Source organism: Prinia subflava, chromosome 18, assembly GCF_021018805.1.
Source record: "Prinia subflava isolate CZ2003 ecotype Zambia chromosome 18, Cam_Psub_1.2, whole genome shotgun sequence".
NCBI classification, from domain to species: Eukaryota; Metazoa; Chordata; class Aves; order Passeriformes; family Cisticolidae; genus Prinia; species Prinia subflava.
This window is the reverse complement of record NC_086264.1, coordinates 11,269,763-11,290,294: the sequence shown is the minus strand read 5'-3', so window position 1 is coordinate 11,290,294 and position 20,532 is coordinate 11,269,763. Positions and strand designations below refer to the sequence as shown.

At 43.3% G+C, this 20,532-nt stretch overlaps 1 protein-coding gene across 2 annotated transcripts; it reads left to right on the top strand.

The window, feature by feature from the left end:
* The first annotated feature begins 1,646 nt into the window (after nt 1-1,646).
* Nucleotides 1,647-19,556, top strand: ABCG2 (ATP binding cassette subfamily G member 2 (JR blood group)). 2 transcript variants are annotated; one of them, XM_063415470.1, is made up of 16 exons: nt 1,647-2,068; nt 6,263-6,475; nt 7,803-7,862; nt 8,301-8,415; nt 9,135-9,287; nt 10,046-10,203; nt 10,583-10,734; nt 11,168-11,272; nt 12,260-12,507; nt 14,212-14,294; nt 15,106-15,195; nt 15,809-15,933; nt 16,484-16,638; nt 17,486-17,575; nt 18,333-18,427; nt 18,853-19,556. In XM_063415470.1, the coding sequence occupies exons 2-16, from the start codon at nt 6,270-6,272 to the stop codon at nt 19,001-19,003; spliced, it is 1,986 nt and encodes a 661-aa protein (XP_063271540.1). In that variant the 5' UTR covers nt 1,647-2,068; nt 6,263-6,269; the 3' UTR covers nt 19,004-19,556. The 2 variants fall into 2 exon arrangements, with proteins under 2 accessions (XP_063271540.1, XP_063271539.1); XM_063415469.1 differs by having other exon boundaries at nt 1,650-2,068; nt 12,257-12,507.
* Nucleotides 19,557-20,532: the final 976 nt, after the last annotated feature.

Below are 20,532 nucleotides of genomic sequence, written 5' to 3'. Positions count from 1 at the left end.
GCCCAAACACCCTTTGGGGGAAAAAACTCTTCTCTAATATCCAAGCTAAACCTCCCATGACACAACTTCATGCTATTCCCTGGAGTCCTGTCAGCACAGAGAAGAGATCAGGGCCTGCCTCTCCTGTTCCCCTCACAACAAAGCTGTGACTGCAATGAGGTCTCCTCCCAGTTTCCTCTCCTCCAGACTGAACAGACCAAGTGACCTCAGCCACTCCTCATGTGGCTTCCCCTCAAGGCCCTTCCCCATCCTCGTGCCCTCCTTTGGTCCCTCTCTAATGGTTTCAGGTCTTTTTTACCTTGTGGCACCCAAAGCTGCCCCCAGCACTGCAGGTGAGGCCGCCCCAGCTCAGAGCAGAGGGGACAGTCCCCTCCCTGCCCAGCTGGCCGTGCTGTGCTGGTGTCCCCAGGACAGGGCTGGCCCTCCTGGCTGCCCGGGCACTGCTGGCTCACCCTGAGCTGTCCATGGAGCCCCAGGGCCCCTGGCACAGCGCTGCTCTGCAGCCTCTCATTGCCCTCTGTCCCCGCAGCCAGGGCTGCCCATCGCAGGTGAAAAATACAGCATTGTCTTTGTTTAAAGTTCATGTGCTTGGTGATTTCCCAGCCCTCCAACTTGCCAAGCTCTCTCTGCAGGGCCTCTGCCTTCAAGGGAGCCAACAGCTCATCCCAGTGTAGTAACTCACTTGGTGCACCTCTGAGTCCTGCATCCAGGCTGCCTGGGGATAGCCCAGATCTAATATTACAAATTGCCTGCTGAAGTTTCCAGCCCTGGCTGCAGATACACTCCCTGAAGGAGATAACAGCATTTCTGCATCTATTCAGTCACGTGTGCACCTTCTCAAATGCCACTGGGACTATGCAATGATTTTCACTAGCTGCTGGCATGCTTCTAAGTCTCATATAAATACAGTGGAGAGTTAATTATTATAAAATCATTGATAAAGGAAAGAACAAGGTCTCAGGAGCTTGATTCATGAACAATGATATACCTACCTATCCCAGGTTACAGCTACCTAAAAAATGTGGCCCTGTGGTCTTTGGTCCAGGAGAGCTCTTACAGGCAGCCTTGATGTTTAATAATTAATGATAAGTCTTTCTAGGAAAAAGAGATGATTAAAAAATCATGATTTTAAATGGAAACCATCCATAATGTGCTCTTCTGCCAAGGAGAAAGGTTGTGACTCCATGGGCTCATGCATTTGTCAAAGCTCTGGCAGAGCCTTCACATGAGACGGTGCCTACAGAACTGAGGGAGTTCCTTCAGCATCTCCCAGAGTTTGCCCAGCCTCATCTTTGGGGTGTTTGGAAGCTACATGTGTCCTGGAAAGCAGAACATCATCAGGGAGCACATTGGAGAAGTGGCATTGCTGATCCTGCTCCTGGACAGCTGTGGCTGATGCTGCCCAGTGACCTCAGCTGGGGCCAGTGCTCCCACTTTGTATAACAAAAGCTGCCTCACCTTCGGTTCCTTCCACAGCACCAATATCACACCCACATACTGTCCTGTGAAAACCCTGCTCTGACGGGAAAGAAAAGAAAGAAAGAAAAAAAGAAAGAAAGAAAAAAAGAAAGAAAGAAAAAAAGAAAGAAAGAAAAAAAGAAAGAAAGAAAAAAAGAAAGAAAGAAAAAAAGAAAGAAAGAAAAAAAGAAAGAAAGAAAAAAAGAAAGAAAGAAAAAAAGAAAGAAAGAAAAAAACCTTTGCATTTTTGCAGGAATTTGGAACTGAAGGAAAACGCGCTCATTTCCAGGACACTGAGGGGGCAGAGACATCACAGCCAGCTGAGCCTTGTCATGCCACGCTGTGTGTCACCGCCGGCTGGGCTGTGACTTGTTCAGCTCGGAGGAGAGAAATCATTAGTCAGAAAAGCCGGGAAGCCGCGGTTCGCCCTGGCCCTGCCCTCCGCACAAAGGGAGAGGGTGGAGACTGCCCGGGGTGACGGAGCGCGGGGAGCCCGCGGATGTGATGATCCGGGCGGCACCGGCAGAGCCGAGAGAGCCGCTCTCCTCCCTTCTCCTCATCCTGCATCCCTCATCCCGCATCCCTCCCCGCTGACCCGGACCTGCTGCTGGTGAGTGAGCGGGGAGCAGCCCCTCAGCCCCTTTTACCGAGGCACATTTGGTTCTTGCTTCCCCTGTGCGAATTTCTTGCGCTGCCATTGCTATGGAGTGATATTCTCCACAGCAAAACGCTCGCCTGCCTTCTCCCGGCTTTTCAAGGGGATTTATTGCGAAGGCGAGACATCAATGCGTTATAAAAGGCGGGGTGGAAACGTCAAGGGGTAAATTAAGACCAGTAAAGAGGTGAAAAATGAGAGAGTTTTGCGGGAGCTGCCCTTCTCGGTGTTCCCTCCTGAGGTTAACACGCTTAAACTTGCTCGGTCCCCAGTTAACACACAGGGCTCTTTTCACGGAGGGCAGGTTACAAATCCCCGGGAAATCGGCCGGCAATTAACTTAATTAACTTACAGATTGCCTGAATCGCATTATCCTTATTTACTCAAACGGTGTTAATATCCTGCACGTGTTCCTGAGAAAGAGGGATGTGTGGTCCTGGCCCCTTTGCATCCCCATTTGTCTCTGGAAATGGCTAAAGAAGGGGGGAGAAAAATTTATACTTAGAACTTCTGAATTTATATATATCTCCAAAGTCCAAAATGCACATACGGTACTGTTTCAGCTTGCATGCTGCAAGATTTAGCTTTTTACCCACTAAAAGTAAGAGAAATAATAGCACATTTAATTGTGGTTTCTCTGACATGTTCAAGTATCCAGAAAAAGAGGAAATGACTCTTTTTAAAAAGGGGCATCTTCCTGTAGAAAATTATGCTGAAAGCTACTTCTGTCTCTAAAACTCTTCCTCCTTAAGTAACTTCAATTCTTGCTCTCTATAGAGATAAAATATATTATGTAACTGCCTGGATTTTCAAAAATGCAGGTCTGAATTTTGCTGTTTATAATTTTACTACCCCTCCTATAATATTGTTCTTTAGTATCATGCGTTTTTTCTATTTGAACTGCAAACCCTTCTGGTGCCAAAAGCTTTGCAGGAACAAATGTTCTTTAGTTTTTTTATATCAACAGTGTACCTTAAAGCACACAAATGCATTTACTGAAACTCTTTGAAAGACTCCAGGTCTGGTGTTGTTGTGGTTCAAGTATGTTTGAATCGACTCGACTTTGTAGCACATGTTGTTGTGGTTTGATGGTTTTATTTCTTTTGTGTGTGTAGGAAAAATGAGACTTTGTGTTTTGTAAGTCTCAGATTCTTCTGGGAAGTGACTGTACCGAGACCTTCATTTTATGTGCATTGAAACAGTGGGCAAAGAGATTTCTCTGTTGTTTTACAGAAAGTAGTTTCATTTTGGCATTAATAAAAGGTTAAGTGTCTAGATCCAGTACTTTGTCTCCTGACAAAATTTTCTGAGACCAAATACCTCTGAAGAAAAGCATTTTCTATTAGCCCTGAGCTGAAATCATGCTGAAATCAGTGGCAATAAAAATATTTCAGGACTACTTGGCAAAACAAACAAAATTTGCAAAATTTCCAGAGAGTTTATAATTTTTTTACTCTGCTGATGCAAGGCTGATATGATAAGGATATGACACATTTTATTGAGATTTAAAAGTGCTTCTGAATACAACAGGCAGTACAGGTTGTCATAGAATCTCCTGCTCATTTCCAACCTAAAGTAAATATTTGTAAGCCATTGGCAATGAAATCTGAGAAACTTCATTTAAAATTTACATAGAAATTGATTAACACTCATTGTGGTCGTTTCTTTGACCTGCACAAGCTCTGACTTAAAATGTTTCACGGTTGTGTGTCACATTAAATTTAGTGAATTATTTTTAAACAGATAAAATCTGCAATATTTTAACAATTCCATTTCTGAGGAGCACTTGCAAACAGCTGACAATTCCATCAGCTGTGAAAGAGCAGGACCCTCTGCTCCTCTGGTGGAGTTTAGATCAGAAATGGGAAGATTGATTTGTGAAACACCAAACTGATTATCCCACTACAACTTTTTACACCGCAGTAAAAAGAGTATTCCAAAAAAGCAAAGGGAGAAGCTGGGTTTGGACCAGCATGTGCAGAGCCCTGTCATTCTGCCAGCCCAAGGAGCTGCTGTGGTGGAGACCTTGCAGTGGTTATGCCCCTTCCAGAAGAGAGCAGCCAACAGGGATTTCCCACAGCAGAAATAACCACCCCAGCTCTCATTCTGCAATAAATTCTAGTAGCTCTGAAAGTGTGGAATGCTGTTTTCAGTATTAATGTGACATTTGAAATAGATTTTTTTTGTTGTTTTTTTTTTTTTTTTTTTAACTTTGATAAATGGCACATCTCCACCAATACACTTATTTTTTTTTCTTTCTGAAGGCAGGAACAGAACACAGGTAAATCCATGTACCAGGCATTCCACCTGCTGCACTTTTCCCTGTCCCTGCAAGGGACACAAGCCCAGGAAGGGCTGTGACAACTCAAACCAGAGGTCCAGTGAGGCCTGGAGCCAGCCTCTGCTCACAGCTGCCAGCAGTTAATGCTTTCCCAAAGGACAATAGGAAAGAATGTTGTTTTTCTCTGGAAATTTGGGTTATTAAGCCTTCCTGAACTGGAAGTTTCCTGCTGCCAGCTGTATTAAACAGCCATTGAGGGTCTGTTTGCTATGGATATATGTAATTCTTCCCATGCCTGATTTGTTTTATAGTTTCTACACACATTCTTGCAAGGATGTGTATAATCTCATCATGACTTGATTGATAGATTAAATTTGGCTATGACAGACTGTCTGTTCCTAGGAATGTCAAAGCAGTGTCATCCTTTTCTTGTGAAAACAGTTTCATGTTCTCTGCTTACTGTCTACCAGTCTAGCTCAGTCTGGAAGAATGAATTTCTTTAATTCCTAAAAGAACAAAAAGTTTATTTCCTGAAGAGCATCTCAGAAATTTCATTGCAAGTTTTGAGCTAGGTTTTTGTGCTGATCTTTGGAAAAAAAGACCAAAAAAACCCAGCAAAATCAAATGACACAAAGGAAAATGTAACCATTCTGTTGATTATGAGGTCAAAGTCTACCTCATTTTTTTTTCTCATTTGCTCATAGTGTTTCATCAGTGATACTGAAATATTAAGCTGAGGGAAAAAAAAAAACGTGATCAAGCAACCTTAGCAAACTGGCAAGATAAGAGGTTGGGGTTGGGTTTTTATGTGACCATATGAGCCTGTTAGATTAAACGGCTTTTTTATTTTTTTTCCCAAGGTTCCTTTTTACTAATGGCTCTCAAATTCATTCAGCATGTCTGAAACTGTGTCATAATTTGCCTCCTTTCTTGCTGTAAGCAGTGCAACTATGCTGAGGTGGGGGACTGCTCACCCCAGAGCTCCCAGCTGCTCATCCACCCTCGTGATTCCCACCAACTACTGCATGCCAACATTTCCTCTAGTGACAATTAAAGTAATTAGACTCTGATGAGTCAACAGGTTATACAGAGAGCCCAGACCCCACCTTTCACTCAGATGACCCCTAAGGAAGAACAAAGGGGACAAAGTGCAGGGGGACAGCCAGGGATGCTCCAGGGTGGCTCACAGGCAGAAGCCTGGCTGATGAGGGAGATAACTTTAATTATTCCACAACTACATTCTAGTTTGCACGTGGAAATCAAACCCAATTACTGTGTCAGCTTCCATGTTGCTATATCCTTGGCAAAATTGTTTTGATTAATTGAGCAGTGGCTGCCTGTGGCCAGGTGCTGCTGCTGGGGGTATTTGGAGGAGGGAGGATTCTGTGGGAAATACCCTGGGGTTGTGCTGTGGCAGCACTGCCAGCTGCTGAGGCAAAGCTGAGTGTGTCAGTGATGCTGGTAGAGCCTCCCTGGACAGAAAGGGCAGAGGATGTTCAGCAGCTGAGAGAGAGGAGTGAGGAAATGTGGGAGAAACAGACCCCAGGTGCCAGAGCAGATATTCCCTCTCAGTGGCTGGGTGGGCAACTGTGGCCCCCCAAGGTCAGCCCACCCCAGCAGACCATCAGGGTGGAGGGAAACTCTCCTATTTCCCTGTCTCTGGCAAACCCAGCTCCTCATCATCTTTGTGTCATCTCCAGGTCTGAGAACCCATCTCCTGGTCCCACAGGACCAAACATTCCTGTCCAAAAGGCAAACTCCTGGATGGGCCTCTTCCAGGTGTCCCTCTTCCAAACACCGGGCCCAAAGGGCACACCTTTCCTCCTCATACCTAATCAAATCTTCCCTTTCCTGTGTTCCATTTCCAGAGGAAAGATGGCAGAGGACCAGCCACACCTGTGCATTCAGATGTCAGAGCCTGGTACAAATGGCATTCCCAGCGGAGCGCAGCCCTCGCCAGGCTTGGCTGGCAGGGCAGGCAGTGTGCTCACCTTCCACAACATCTGCTACCGTGTCAAGACAAAGACTGGGCTCCTGTGCTTCCGAAAAACCACCCAGAAAGAAGTTCTGAGAGACGTCAAGTACGTATTTTAAACATCTCTTTGGAGCATGTGTGAGTTTTATTTCTTAAAGTCTGGAGAGTTGACTTCGCTCGTGTCACTGAACCATTCAGCACAACATGCAGATCAAGATTTGGAAAAATCATTTGTATGTGTGGTTGCTTTGTGTTTGCTGTCTTCAGCCTCAAGATTTGGAAAAATCATTTGTACGTGTGGTTGCTTTGTGTTTGCTGTCTTCAGCCCCTGTGCTGAGCCTGTACATCCCTTCCCTCATCCCTGGGGGTGCAGCCCTCCTGGCTGCTATCAGCACAGGGCACACCAGCCAGCTCTGCTGGCTCTGCACCCCCTGGCAATGCTCCCACTGAGCCAGGCTGTTCAGCTGAGATACCCATGGCCTGTCCTCCCTGGTTGTCTCCTTCCCTCAGGCAGCCTTGGGAAAGGTTAATTTTTGGAGGGGGTTTAACTTAAAATGTTCAACACGTTAATATAAGCGAGGGTTAGGTTAACTCTGAAGAGATGTAAAGGTTTCTGGAGTTTTAGCGGGTTTTTTTGTTTGTGTTTTTTTTCCCCCAACAGTGAGCACTACTGCAGTAAAGTAGTCATGTCGTTATGGCCTTTGTTCAATAATGAGTGAATAAAACTTGCCCATTCACAGTTCAGTAGGTAAACTCAGTGGCAAGGCCTCATACAATATGCCATTCCAAGTCACCCATGACTTTCAGCTCCCTAACTCCAATTTCTACCATAAATATTCACCCTTTTGTGTGGCTCTGTCTATCCTGCTCTTTGCCCAGGGAATTTCCACACCTGCTAAACATGAGCTCTGAAAAGCTTTGTTGCTTTCCTCAAAAGCCAGGTGTTGTGGTACCTCAGTTGGCTCACATGGGTCATTTGTGACATTAACCATCTGGCTTTTGAGTTTCATGGGGCTTTAATGTCAGATACAGAGAAACTACCAAATTTATTTTAAGTACAGACAAATCCCTAGTTTATTCTGCCTACAGGGACTGTTATTCTCTCTGTAGTTCACTCTTAGAGCTGAGTATGATTAAAGCAAGTGTGTGCTTCTCTTGTAGAGATCCGTGTGGTAAAAATCCACGTGCAGGTTTTTAACCATATTTATGTTCTGTCTTCATTATATGATGATTAGGGGTTTTTTTGAATTAGAAATAAAAGTTCCTGTGAACTTTTGTTTATTGCTTGTGATTAGACAGCTTCATTAATTACAAAATTAATGAGATGCAGAAAGTAGTTGTACAGATAAGTTACACTGGTCTACCAGTTGAAACAGGCAAAGAAATAACCCCACCCTAACTATTTCGTAAAACTTATCTGTTTTATCTTACAGTGGCATCATGAAGCCAGGACTGAATGCAATTTTGGGACCCACTGGCAGCGGTAAATCTTCGTAAGTGCCCCCTTTACCCTCCACAGAAATTACACCACAGAGAAAGACTGAGTTTTTATTTAGGTCTGTGCAAATCTCACTGTTTTCTGAAAAATACTTGAATTCAAAAAGACAATCAGTTTAGATGAGAGAGGTGAAATTCAGTTTTAGCTCACACTTTGCTGACAGGTGCTCCTTACACACCTTTCTGGCAATGTGTAACCAACTTGAGGTTAAAGTCAAATTATTGAAAAAATGGACATGGACCTGCACAGATCTCATTTCCTTAGGAAACCAAGAAAAAAGAAGCTCAGCCCATGAAAGCTGCTGGGGGTTTTCTAGATTGCAAATCTAGAAAAGAGCTTTTATGTAGCTGTTGGTTCCACGAGCTGGGCTTGTGATTCAGAGAGCTTTGCCTCCTGCATGTTCATCTGACAAAATAACCAACTTTTCCTGTAGGCTGCTGGACATTTTGGCTGCCAGGAAGGATCCCCGTGGGCTCTCTGGTGACATTTTGATCAATGGAGCTCCTCAGCCTGCCAACTTTAAATGTACCTCCGGGTACGTAGTACAGGTAAGGAATTTTTATCACTGTGGATTCTGTTGTAAGAAGTTGCTGCTGTGTTGCAAATACCTCGCCTTGATCCAAAAATCCAAGAAAACTCCTTAAAATTACAGTCAGCATGTTACACAAAGGTGGCCTCTCAAACCACATGTGAACCTCTGCTTCCCACAACTGACAGATTCCCTTTGCAAGAGACAAGGAGATGGCATCTAAAAACCTCCCCTCCTTCCTGCTTTGACAAAACAAGTTGGGAACTCCTTCACCCCAACCCACAAGGACCCAGCCTCTCTTTACCTTCCCTCTTTTCTCCCTGCTCTCACCTGTAATGGGCTGAGGCTGCACTGGCAAACACACTGTGGTAATGACCTGAGCTGTAGCTGCCCCTCAGGTCCCTTCAGTCTCTCCCTCAACACCTCCAAAAAAACCTGAATAAGGTAAGAATACACAAGGGACTGTTTTTAATACTTTGTTATTTATAAATTTTGACATCATGCATGATGGAGGTTGCTCCTATACAGCGTTGCTTTACGAATTAAGGCAAATATAATTATGTGCATGAAATCCACACTCTGCTATGACAGAGGCACCTTACTGCATGTTCTGGCTGCTGCTACTGTCCCTCAGCATGCAAAGACAGCTCAAAACATAGGTAGATGTAGTTCTCAGGGGAATAAATAGAAACTTCTGAGCAACCACCAAGTATCTACCTTTTTTTTTTTTAAATGAAGGATGATGTGGTGATGGGAACCCTGACTGTAAGAGAAAATCTGCAGTTCTCAGCAGCACTCCGCTTGCCAAAGTCAGTGAAGGAACGGGAGAAAAAAGAAAGAGTGAATCAGATCATCAAGGAGCTGGGTTTGAGCAAAGTGGCAGATTCCAAGGTAAGGCCTGTAAACGTGGTACTTAAACCATAGTAAGTGGTTTATTAATTAACCAAGTGGCTCATCATGACAGATAAAAAAAAAAAAAAGTAAACTTCAACAGGCTGTTTCAGTAATAGAATAATTAGTGACATTTCTGTATGGAGACCTGTGCAGACTGTGCTGATGCTGCTGTATGGTTTCACATTCCAGGGAAAGGGAAAAGGGAAAAGGGAAAGGGAAAGCTAGAGGCTGGAGAAAAAGGCAAGACCTCAAGTAATATTAACCTTAAGAACAAGGCTGTGTGTGAGATAACATTTACATCTGAGAGTAGGGCCAGGATTCCTTAGAACTCTCCCCAGATACCACGTGGGTATGTGTTGTTTGCTCAAAGAGTTTTCTTTGGGCCAGACAAGAAAAGTGTCGCAATTGGACACAAAATTAAGATACTTGACTGCAGTTCAGGGGGCAGAAGAAAGTCAGAAGGCTTTATTTACATTCCTCATGCCTTTTTATAACCTGCTGAGCTAAAAAGGCACATTATTGTTCCATAGGATGGACACCTCTCTCTCCATTGCTTAGGTAACACAAACAACACTTGGGAGGGAGGTTCTTATGGGAAATGAATATTGTTTACTTAGAAATGTTATGAGAAGAAAAGTTATTTATACAAAGTTGCTTGGGAAAGGAGAAACTGCTGAAAAGTTTCTCCTAGGAAACCAGCAATTCTCAGGCTTCAGAAAATCAGGCCCACAGAAAAGTTTCTTGGTTTTTATCAGGTTGGTACCCAGTTCACTCGCGGGGTGTCTGGAGGAGAGCGGAAAAGGACCAACATTGGGATGGAGCTCATCACGGATCCTGCCGTCCTGTTTTTGGATGAGCCAACCACGGGGCTGGATGCCAGCACTGCTAACGCTGTCCTGCTGCTACTGAAAAGGTGATGGCCTTGGAAACAGCTTCCCCTTCTCAGCACTCCACTCTGCTACACCTCAGTGGTGTCAGACTTGAATTAGAGTTTGAATGAGCAAACAGGGAATTCAGACGTGTAATTATTTACCAGTGAGCCAAGGATGGGAATGGGGTAGGAAAAAATCTGTACGAATTCTCTCTCTCCAAAGTGAGAATTCTTCTCTCACACAGACATATTTAGGTAAATATGACCTAAATATTTTCTTTTTCTTTTTGCCTGTCTTCTCCCTTCTCTGGCATATCAAATTAATCAGATTTCAACAAGACTTAACTGAACTTTCAAATGCTCTTACCTAAACACTGAATCAACTTGCAAAGCTGACATCTCTGTTGTTCTTCACATTCAGGATGTCAAAACAAGGAAAGACAATCATCTTCTCCATCCACCAGCCCCGGTACTCCATATTCAGACTGTTTGACAGCCTGACACTGCTGGCTGCAGGGAGAGTGCTGTACCACGGCCCTGCCCAGGAGGCCCTCAACCACTTTCAGTCCATTGGTGAGCACAGCTTCCAGCAGGGCCAACCTTTGGTTTGCGCCAGCTCGAGTGAAATGCCAACAGCTCTGGGCCAGAACTGGACACGGCGTGTCCAAGCAAGCCCAGCATTTCAACAGGCTGAGCATTTCTCTGGGTGTTTCTCCTCTTGACCCACATGTAGATTTGGGTGAGCTGTTCCTGGGTGCATCTTAATTAGAGAAAGCCCAGGCTGGGGCTGGGAAGAGCACACTGCCGGGTGTCACCTCACTTTTGCAGTGCCACTCATCCCTGGGGAAAGCAGGGACCTTCCAAAGGCTGCCATGCCTTTGGCACAGGCTGCTCCATGGGCAGGGTGTGTGGCTGTGCTCCTGACAGCCCAGCACAGCCCCTGGCCAGTCACACAACCCCACCCAGGGCTCGTAACACTGTCACCACAGTGTCACTGTCACCACAGGCTACCAGTGCGAGCCCTACAACAACCCCGCCGACTTTTTCCTGGATGTCATCAATGGAGACTCCACTGCCGTGGCAATGAACAAGGCTGAAGAAGATAACACAGGTATGAAACCCAGAGCTGAGTCAAGTTATCCTAGCTCGTGTGGGAATGGGAATTCAAGAAACGGTTTTGGTAACTCTCAGCACACAGAAAGAGCTTCTTTCATCTTCAAGGCAAACCCAATGAAGCCCTGCAGAAGCAGAGATGATAAACCAGGATAATTTTTCCTGTTAAGGACATAATTTGATGCAGTTGTGGCTTGACTATTTTGCCTGATGGAACAGTTTTTCTGTTGGGAAATTCCTGTTTTCCGTCCTCTGAGCAGGGTGGGAAGGGGTGGAGATAGGGTACCACTGCTCACCTGGTGTTTCCCTGAAGTTGTGCTAAGGCAGAAATTATCCCCAAATTGATGAATCAGCTCTCACCTATTTTTTGGGGTGTGCTTTCTCATACTTTTCTGCTGCCACTCATTAATAGCTTACTCTCTTTTCACAAGGGTGAAAAGGCAAATAAAGTAATGAATACACTGAGTGCTCAAACAGAGTTTCACTATACCTTTACCAAAGGACAGCCATCATTTTACAAAAATGCTCTGATCAGGATCTGACAACACACTTGATATTTGTCATTGAAAAGCTCACACTGTTCTATAGTTAAGAAAAAAAGGAGATTCAGCTGAAATTTATTTATGACCAAAGTAGACACATGCAACACTACCTGGATCTGAAAGTCTGGGAGGTCCAGGATTATGTAATCAGATCTGTGAAACAGATCACTTACAGAAACCTTTGGGGGCAAAGGGGGTGTAAAAATCACTTTTTGATTAAAAGCCATGTTGCTGCCAGGTTGCAACTCCCTGGGCAAACAAGGGTTTGCCTGATCAGAGAGCAGAGAGGCTGCTGCCTGGGGGACAGGTTGCAGACACAAACACAGAGGTTTGGTCTTATTTACACTGACCCTTTTGAACTGTCTGCTATGGGACTGAGTGCAGTGAATCATTGGAATTACATGTGCATCTTAATTTTTCTGGTTTTTTGATCTTTTCAGCAGAGAGCACTGAAGAATACTCTGAATATGATAAAACCTTGGCTGAACAATTAGCAGAAAAATACTCCGACTCTGCCTACTACCGAGAAACAAAAGCGCATTTAGAGAGCATTTCTTCAGGAAATAGAAAGAAAAACAAAGCACTGTTCCGGCAAATCACATATGCCAATTCCTTCCTCCACCAGCTGAAATGGGTGTCCAAGCGCACATTTAAAAACATGATAGGAAACCCTCAGGCTTCCATAGCTCAGGTGAGGCTATTTGTATCTATAATTTTATGGTAGATGTTGAATTTATTCAGCTACTGGGTTATTAGATAAGTCACTGGGTTGGTTTTGCCTCTTGTTGTTTTGACTGCTGTAAGCATCTGAAGAAAGAGTGCTCACGGTCTAGGAATCTGGGGATAAAAGGGGTCCTGGGTGCTCCCAAATGTGGGACTGTTCAGTAATTAATTTTGGACCAATTAATTTTGGACTACTGAAAGATTTTGGGAGGCAAGACCTGTCCCAGCAGGGCACTCTGCTGCTCCCAGCCAGGAGCACATTATATCCCAACTAGTTTCACACATTTGCTCAAGAACATTCTTTAGATTTGACTCTAATTGTCCAGGCTTGGCACTGTGGGGTTTGGCCTCAAGTCCTCTCCCCTTCCAGGAAAAGTTGACAGACTGCATTTGCATACTTAATTCAACTTCACCACAAAATGAAGTGCTGGCAGTTGGCCCAAGTGCAAAAATATTTTTGCAGTCTCATAATGTGTGGGCTGTTTGGTCATTTGACTGTTCATGTGGGTGATGATGTCTTCTGGATAAAATGTCATGAAGTCAACAGTGGCATCCAACACCCACCATGGAAGATAATCACTGGCTCTGCTGGTGCTGCTTTTTCTGAAGGACCAGCACCAAAAGTGTTGACTCCTTCAGAGCTGCACATTGCTTTCAAAAATAATGAATGACCAGCTGGCATTTGCAGAGTGACTAATCCTCAGGAATCCCCGAATTCATGCGCCAAACTCTGCAGCCACAACACCACCAAAACTCCCACTGCAGTTCTCAGAAATTCGGGAGAGGCCAATAGAAAAATTGGCCTGTAGCCAGGGGTATAAATTAACTTCATCATGTTTTATATAATGAGTGAATAAATGGCTGGTGTGGAAGTAAAACGAGTCCAGAATCCCTGAGGTTAAAAGGCTTTGAGTACGTGTGTGTGCCTGTATGTTGATACTATGGAGATCCTCAATAATTGCTTTGTAAAAGCTTGACCTTGTGACAAGAATTAGGCTCTCAAGAACCTCCTTCACAGCCCAAGGTGAATGGTCCTGACTTGTTTCTCACAATCTTTTTTATCTCCCCGCCCTCATTAGGGCTGGATTTGTCCAGCATTCTTTTAGGCGTGCATGGCTCACTAAGCCTTTTTTTCATTAATCTGCTCCCAACTGGTGATGAAATGATCCCTGCTTTCCACTGCAAGGGGCTTAGGAGCTGAATTATCCCTGACATTTGCTCCTTTCAGCAGGATCTTAGGGAGGAGGTACCAGGATCAAGTAGTTTATGGTGTTAAGGCTCATGCATTGCTCAGGCTTAAAAATGACAGAACTGCCTGATACCATCAGTTTTCCTGAGCTTTTTGTCATTTGCATTTAGCATTTAAAAAGTGTGATGCACACACTTCAGTCTTTTAAGTGACATCCTTGAGGCAGCTGTTACCTATTATAATATATAAATTTAAATAATATATATAATATTTAAATAGTTACAGACTGCAAATATCAGCGTATCTGTAGGTCTGTTGTAGCATCTCATTAAAAACAATCCCATGAGTATGATGTGTGATAGAGCCCAGTAATTTCACACTGTGGGCCAGAAAAAGAAACTGTCATCCTTTTCCTGGCAGTCAGGAAAGCCTTTGAAGCAATGAGAATGATAATTTCCCCCCTCTTTTCTTTTTCCCATTTAGCTTTTTGTTACAGCTCTTCTGGGACTCATTGTAGGTGCCATTTTCTTTGGACTTGAACAGAATTCTGCTGGACTACAGAACAGGTCAGTCAGTCTAGGCAATGGATTTTCAAAAATTTAATAAAGCTCCCTTTAAAGGAGTTTAATATCTCTTTAAACAAATGCTTCCCTTCACATCAGTAAGGCCAAGCCTGCATGGCTTGGAAGTGAGGATGTGGTTTTGTGCCTCTAGCAAGGCCCCTGCACAACTGAGAGAATTAAAATATACAGATGATGTATTAAAATATACAGACTGTTTCTATTCACACACTTGTATTTATCAGCAGTAAGAGATTTTCAAATTTTGCTGCTCTGTGTATCATTTTGACAGCTGTCTGTACCTGACCTGACACACGAGTTTGCCACTATGAAACCTCTGGGTTCTTAATCCTGAAACACTTCACAGTGTTTGTTTAAAAAGAGCCCAGTTTTACATTGAGTAGGAAGTGCCTTAAATTTTTGTGGCAAAGGTAGAAACTACTTCTCACACTGTTTATTTGGTTCCTCACAGTTGGCAGCAGATGAAAGCCTCACAATAACTGAGAAACTTTAACGTGTCAGGAAATTACGTTAAGGAAAAACCCCAAACCACAGCCGCTCAAAAAACCCTCAGTTGATCTATCTTTGACTGCATCAGAGAATGTGCTATCATTGCATGCCAAAACAAAATAATGACTGTACTTCCTCTATGTCAGGCTTGTTACAGACTCAGACTCACAACCAAGACTTTTCTCATGGATTTTGAGATGGGAGGTCAAAACTTCAGGCACTGCAGGTGGATTTATGTACTCTGTTGTGGAAACACCAGGTTTACATCCCATTTTGAATAACAGCTCACTGTTTTGGTATTTTGCAGAGTGGGTGCAATGTTCTTTCTCACCACCAATCAGTGTTTCAGCAGCGTCTCAGCTATTGAACTCTTCGTTGTGGAAAAGAAGATATTTATGTAAGTGAAACACAAAAAGGTTACCAGGCTCTGCTGTGTTAGACTGTGAGTTTGTCTGACGTGCTGAAAATGTCATTTAAGTACAGCTAGTGCAGAATTTTCAAATTATTTCAATTACAGTGCTCATTGCAAATGTACTCTGTTAGTCTGCTAGTGAGTTGTCTGCAACCCCCTCAAAAGGTACCTGTGGTTACAAATGGCTCAGAGTTTAAAGTTATTGAAACAGCAGGAAAAAAACCCTTGAATACCTAGTTTTGGCATTGATTAATAAGTTTGTGACTTGCTAGTGAGGGCAATAATCATCATCTAACAGGATTCTTTAAAGCTATGCATAATATGCTGCATAAAATATGAAAATTATTCAAACTTGGCCCTCTTTGTCTCAGTGACATGACACATAAATTTACTAAAAATTGTGTGCACAAATACCCATGTTCATTTGCATATGAAAATGTCACCAGTTCTGTAGTGAGTAGGCTTACTGGAAAGTTGCATTATAGCCTAAGTATGAAAGATTTTCTTCCAGTTTGAGCTAGAATTCATTTGTTAGGTGGTGAAAATCAAATTTTAGTGGTTACATTTGAAATGTGCTGAACCTGTCTCTGTGTTCCAGACATGAATACATCAGTGGGTACTACAGAACATCTGCATACTTCATAGCAAAGCTAATGGCTGATTTAATACCCATAAGGACTCTGCCCAGCATCATCTTCACCTGCATTGTTTACTTCATGCTAGGCAAGTATGGTGTCATTCCAACCCCCTCAATAAATCATGTGCATATAGCTGTGTATGAATACATGGATATTTATATAGGATAAAGCCCTACACTGGCATGGCAGTGGCTACTGAGCTGACTTTTAGCACACCTCGTTGTCTTCTACAGAAAAGACACAAAGATTTAAGTGTTCATCAGAGAATCTGTGACATGTCTCATCTCCACTGTCCCTAGAAGGAAGCTGTAACCATTATTACAAAATCTTGATTTATTCCTTCTCATCTATGGCCTCCTTGGCTTCTGATGACTTCTACAAGACATTTTTCTGCTCCTTGCAAGAACACCTAAAAGAAAAGGTTTTGTTTTAAGCTCTTAATGCTGTGTGAATTAACACCAGCTTGCTGGCTCTGGTCTGAGATTTTCCCCTAAGGAAAATCTGTGACACAGCCTGTGCTGGCAGTAAGGTGTAATCTGTAAGCAGGACACACTAGGAAAATCAGGATAGTGTTCAGGCTGTGGCAGAGCTTTCAGCAGGATCATTCTGACACCCTTCTTGTTCTGATCTTTAAGGTTTGAAGCCAACAGTAGACGCCTTCTTTATAATGATGTTCACCCTCATGATGGTGTCCTACACAGCCACTTCCATGGCTCTTGCCATTGCAGCAGGACAGAGCGTGGTCTCGGTAGCAAACCTACTCGTGACTGTGGTCTTTGTTTTTATGATTGTGAGTAGCACTGTTCTGTTCTCCAGGCTGGGTCAGGAAATCCCAGAGATGCTGAAATCCAGAAATCCTCCTGGCGTGGAGTTCAGCCGACTCCTGCAAAAGTTCTGTTAGGGCTGAGATATCCTGATTTGAGTATCCTGATGCTGTGGGGTGGAATATTCTGATTTGTCCTTCAGATGAACAAGAAGTGGGGGGCTGGAGGGTGGGGTGTGAGGAGGAGAGTGGTTCCTCTGACTTCTCTGTGGCTCTGGCACTGCCTGGAAAGTAAGGAAGCCACTCAGGGCTACATTTCATTCTCTCTCCTTTACTTTGTGAAAGGCAAATGTGTCTGGGTGGGAACATGACCTGCAGCTCCCTGCTCTCTGAGACTAACCCAGGTGTCCTCCTCAGCTGCAGAGCCCACCTTGGGCATGTCAGACTGGACAACACACAGCCACAGTCAGGGGACAGCCACCTTAGATGGGGCAGAGCTGAACCCACAGCCAGAATCCACATTGTGCAGACTCAGGGCACACTGGCAAAACCTAGAGCAGTCCCACTCTGAGGAGCAGCAGAGAGTTTGTGTGAACCCATGTGGGGTCCCCAGACAGGGAGCAAGTGGGTTTATGGCATGGGGAAAGCATTCCTTGGTTTGGGGAGGACCTGAGGTTATGGCCCAAAGCTTGGTAATATATAAATCCTTCCCTTTTTTTTCCTCTGCTGGAAGAGTTTCTCCTCTAGGAATGCTTTCCCATTCCTTTTTATCTAAGAAGCAAAGTCAAGAGCTAGAGAAGGACACAGGATAAAAGCATGTAATTTGTGATCTGATTTTGGTTTTTGTGCCTTTTTTTGTAATTATTGCCTCTAGATTTTCTCTGGGTTGCTGGTCAATCTCACAAGTGTCATGTCCTGGCTCTCCTGGCTCAAATACTTTAGCATCCCTCGATATGGAATGACAGTAAGTGCTCTGATTTCCTGTGGACAAACCCAGAAATGGTTTGCTAGAAAGCAATGTCTTTAATCACGATAAAGAAATCTTCAGACTTGATGGCCTAATGAGCAAAAGGAAAGCTAATTAAGTACAACAGCCTCAGAGTGTTGTGCAGTATCTTGAAACAAGAAGGGCTTCTCATCAACCAGCACCCACTGCTGTTTAGAGGAGCTCATTGTTGTAATTTGTAAACACCTCATATGAGAGACACAACTACTACATCCTCTGGACTTCAGCTGGACAGAAAGGTTTCAAAGTAAAGAAAAATGTTATCCCCCCACAAAAAAGTAAAAATCTTCTATTTGTTTTTTCCATCAATCAAAAAAAAAAAAACAAACCAAAAACAAAAAACACAAAACAAACAAATAAAAAACCCCAACTTGTCAGGCTAAAGCTCTTCTCCTAATATGTGAAAATTTAAGCCAGAGTGATGTTTTGCAGAGAAATTTGCTTTACTGTGCCTGTGCAGAAATAGTCTGGCCAGAGGGAGGTGGTAAAGCCTGTTGTGGTGAATGCTTTACCTGGTGTGTACAGGCTGTGTATATTCCTTTCTTAAAAGAAAAAAAGAACTCTTCTACTCTGCTAAAAATGGGGATTTGGCAAATATACTAGTGATACCAGCCCATTTTTAGAATTAATTTTAATTGCATTATATCTTATCTTGTTAATGTATCACTCCTTTACCTACTAATTTCTGTTGTCATTGTTTCTTTTATTTTAAAAGGCTTTACAGATCAATGAGTTGACTGGTCTGGACTTCTGTGGCAGCAGTAACAACACAGTTTTAAGCAGTGACAGTAGATTTCGACAGATGGGACGGTAAGTGTTTCAGTACACTGAAATTAATCCCCCCTCAGTAACTTTAGAACTCCTAGAACATCAGTCTGAGTAATTAGAGGTTTTTATATTCTGACTGCATGGAACACCTGCTTGTTGCCGTATTTATAACACTAGAAATATCTGGCATTCTGCTTCTTACTTTTCTTCAAACTACATTTAGTGAGAGCCATACATACACACAAAATTGTACAGCCTCACAAAACCCATTTCAGCTTCCTACGTGAAACTGGAGCTACAAGAAAAGCAAATTTACAAATGGAATAAATGAACCACTGACATACGGCTGGCGTTTGCCCGGCCTACCACACACGTGCAACCACACTACAACTTCCAGAGATCTTCCTAGGTCCTGCTGAGTGGTTCATGAGGTGGCTAAAGATTGTCAGTGTGTGTTTTGTTTGTAGGGCATGCACTGGAGAGGAGTATCTGGACAGTCAAGGCATCGAAGTGAGCTCCTGGGGCCTGTGGCAGAACCACCTGGCTTTGGCCTGCATGACGCTCATCTTCCTCACCATCGCCTACCTCAAACTGCATTTCATGAAGAAGTTCTCTTAAAACAGGAGGGAAAGATGCAATTCCCACTCTTCAGTAGCTTGCTGAACTGGTTGTGTAACTGACTTGATTATTTTTAAAGAGACTTTTCTTTTATTATTACCCAAGTCAACAACACGGACTCCATCTTTGTTAATGTACTCTGCCGTAATGTCTAGCATGGCTCACTCCTCTTTGCCACAAAGAAGTGTACAGCTGTTCATTTCTTCAAGACATTATTCAGTCTTTCTTCATGTTCTAGCTCTGTCAAGCACTATATTTAATATTTAGGGGCTTAACCTGAAAAAAAATAGTGGTTCCATACTTTAATTAGCACCTACTTTCACCAGGAAGTAATTCAGGCCAAAGTGATGCTTATCAGGACACCAACAGAGTCTCAGCTGCTTCTGTGGTCACAGGATGTGAGACAGGGACAAAATCCCTTCCATCCCAGTGCCTTTTCCTCTTTGGGAATCATTACTGCTCTTGAATGTACTTATTGATGACATCAAGCCTTTCTTGCCTCACTCAAGTGATAGAAGCACTGTTTTTGTAAATAAAGGTGTTCTTACTTACAGTGCCAGTTCCCTTAATCCTTGTCTTGAAATTTGTATTTCCTCTGCGTAACTGCAAGTCTTCTTCACTGTCCCATCCGTGCCAACTACATTGCTTGCACAAGCCAGGAGACACATCATCCCTACAATAAATGTATTTTAACAAGCATGTACTAACATGTACTTTTACAAGCAGTGAAAGCAGGGGGGGAAAGGATTATTAGGAGAAGGGAAACGAGTCCAGAATCCCTGAGGTTAAAAGGCTTTGAGTACGTGTGTGTGCCTGTATGTTGATACTATGGAGATCCTCAATAATTGCTTTGTAAAAGCTTGACCTTGTGACAAGAATTAGGCTCTCAAGAACCTCCTTCACAGCCCAAGGTGAATGGTCCTGACTTGTTTCTCACAATCTTTTTTATCTCCCCGCCCTCATTAGGGCTGGATTTGTCCAGCATTCTTTTAGGCGTGCATGGCTCACTAAGCCTTTTTTTTTTTTTATTAATCTTCTCCCAATTGGTCATGAAATGATCCCTGCTTTCCACTGCAAGGGGCTTAGGAGCTGAATTATCCCTGACATTTGCTCCTTTCAGCAGGATCTTAGGGAGGAGGTACCAGGATCAAGTAGTTTATGGTGTTAAGGCTCATGCATTGCTCAGGCTTAAAAATGACAGAACTGCCTGATACCATTGTTTTCCTGAGCTTTTTGTCATTTGCATTTAGCATTTAAAAAGAGAGATGTACAGAACTTAATGATTCTGATTATATCACTGACTCGACTGAAAGCGTGTTTTCATGTATGAAAATTCCTCTTTAGTTTGCTTACATTTGACAGCAAGTGATTTAATCTGGACTCTTGGAAACTTTAAAAGACTTACTTTTAGTTAGGTTTTAGAGTATTCAATCTAGTTGAACATTTTCCCTTTCATCCTCAGTCTGAACAACTTCAATTAAAATAAATCACAAGCTGAGGGCTGTTACTTTCTAAAGACTTGTTAAACT